This window comes from Dendrobium catenatum, unplaced genomic scaffold, assembly GCF_001605985.2.
Source record: "Dendrobium catenatum unplaced genomic scaffold, ASM160598v2 original_scaffold_138496, whole genome shotgun sequence".
Taxonomy (NCBI): domain Eukaryota; kingdom Viridiplantae; phylum Streptophyta; class Magnoliopsida; order Asparagales; family Orchidaceae; genus Dendrobium; species Dendrobium catenatum.
Window position 1 is genome coordinate 1 of NW_021456929.1, and position 1911 is coordinate 1911.

Here is a 1911-nt window from a genome sequence, read left to right on the forward strand (position 1 = left end):
CATTATTAGTTAAACCAGCAGCAAAACCAACAGGGAAGCATTTTAAATGCTATTGTATGCTAGTGATCCTTTGTAGTATTTTATCGTCAAAGCTACTTATTTCTGTTTGAAGGTGCATCTCATGTTCTATCATGATATAACCTTAACATTATCATTTTAATCTACCTTTGTGATGAATATGCAAATATTAATCACACTTTTGTTATTCAACTATTAGTATGAAGAAAGAAAATATAATCAGGCTCTGCTAATTTGAGTAATGTAGTTGAGTAATCATGAAACTTCTCTTAGTATGAGAATTTGTAGAATTTCATTATTATTTTAATGTATGCTTAGGCTATAGTGACGCCGGAGCTGAGACGTTAATTGTATTAAACTTCAGGCTGTATTAAGTCCATTCGGTAGTTATAGGGCTATAGAGGTGTAATGCTTTCTTATTTTGTATGTAGCCTATTATGATGCTTCCTTTTTGGCTATAAATAGGTAGCCAATGCTTGTAAAAAGGGAGATTGTTGAGATGAATAAGAATTGAGTAGTTTTACTCTTGTTTTGTGTATCTGTATCCTGAAGTATTTCAGGTGGTGATCCCACTTCCACGGAGTTCTTGGGTCTTGTGTGAGTTGGGAGTTCTTGCAGCTCGCATGTTCTTGTCCGTTGCCGTGTCGCCTCCGCCGCCGGCATCATATAGTTTCATATTTGAGTGTACTGAACTACTGATGTGGTGGCCAGATATTAGCTTGCCCCATTCATACCTAAAGGACATGTTTTTGAACCTGGGAACAACTTCTCCATCACATACAACTATAGAAGTGTAAGTTACGTACAATCCTACATATAGCCCATAATCGACCACGGTTTCATGCACTATTTTGGCCCGTTGGTATGCTTAACTACTTAATATTATTATACTTGCTTACATGATTTCATTGCCTTCTGCTCTTTAGCAATATTTCTCATTGATTTTCATGCTTGTATTTTTTTCCCCTTTTACAATTTTTTATTTATGGTTAGGGACAAGGGGTGGGTGCTAATATTCATGCTAATTTTGTGTCTGTGATGATTTTGTTATTTATTCATGCTTAAGAGTTAAGTGCATCCTATATAGTACTGTTATGTATTGATTATGAATTAAACAAATTGAGATATTATCTTTTCTTAGGCTGGAAGGTATGAAAACCCAGAGGAGGTTCCCTTTTTCCCTGAAGATCTGCCTTTGCCTTTAGTTCCTTCATACAATTACCCCCAGGTAAGTCTTCCCTCACTTGCTTTTCCCTTCATAATAACTATAATTCAAATCATGTCCTGATTCTTGGAAAATAGGTGTTACATCCAGCTGGCGCATCTGTGAATATAGCCAAGACTATATGGAACATGTATTTCAATGAATTACTTCCACTATTTACTGCTGAGGGTGATGATGGTAATTATGCATCGACATTGGCATCAGACCTTGTATGCTTGCAGGTAATAAAATTAAAATTGTTTGTGATCATCCATAACATTTTGATGCATCATTTTGAGCACAGGCCATATCGAGAAGGATCCACTATGGCAAATTTGTGGCAGAGGTCAAGTTCAGGGATGCCCCACTGGATTATAGTTCTGCAATCAATAATGAGGTATCTTCTTTTTTCTATTTACTTTTCATGCTAATTCATGTGTGCTGATGTGCATATGTATGCCTAAGCCATGCGTTCTTTGTGCCTTTTCATGAATATGACATGCATGGTCATTTTATTCCTAGAATTTGATGCCTTTTTTTAGGCCATGTTTATGGAGAAATTATTCGGTGTGGACGCCGAACGCCGTCTAGAGACCACCAGAATGCGCCACGTCAGCAGTACCGAGCCGGGTACCGAGCAGGGGGTGATGTGACGCATTCTGGTTGATATCTGGACGGCGTTCGGCGTC

At 37.7% G+C, this 1911-nt stretch overlaps 1 protein-coding gene across 1 annotated transcript; it reads left to right on the top strand.

Moving 5' to 3' along the window:
• Nucleotides 1-1159: 1159 nt before the first annotated feature.
• Nucleotides 1160-1682, top strand: LOC110108057 (chorismate mutase 2-like; the record flags this gene model as incomplete). Its single annotated transcript, XM_028692175.1, has 3 exons — nucleotides 1160-1246; nucleotides 1321-1464; nucleotides 1527-1682. Coding segments are annotated over 3 exons (372 nt in total), but the record flags the coding sequence as incomplete, so codon positions are not given.
• Between the last annotated feature and the right edge of the window lie 229 nt (nucleotides 1683-1911).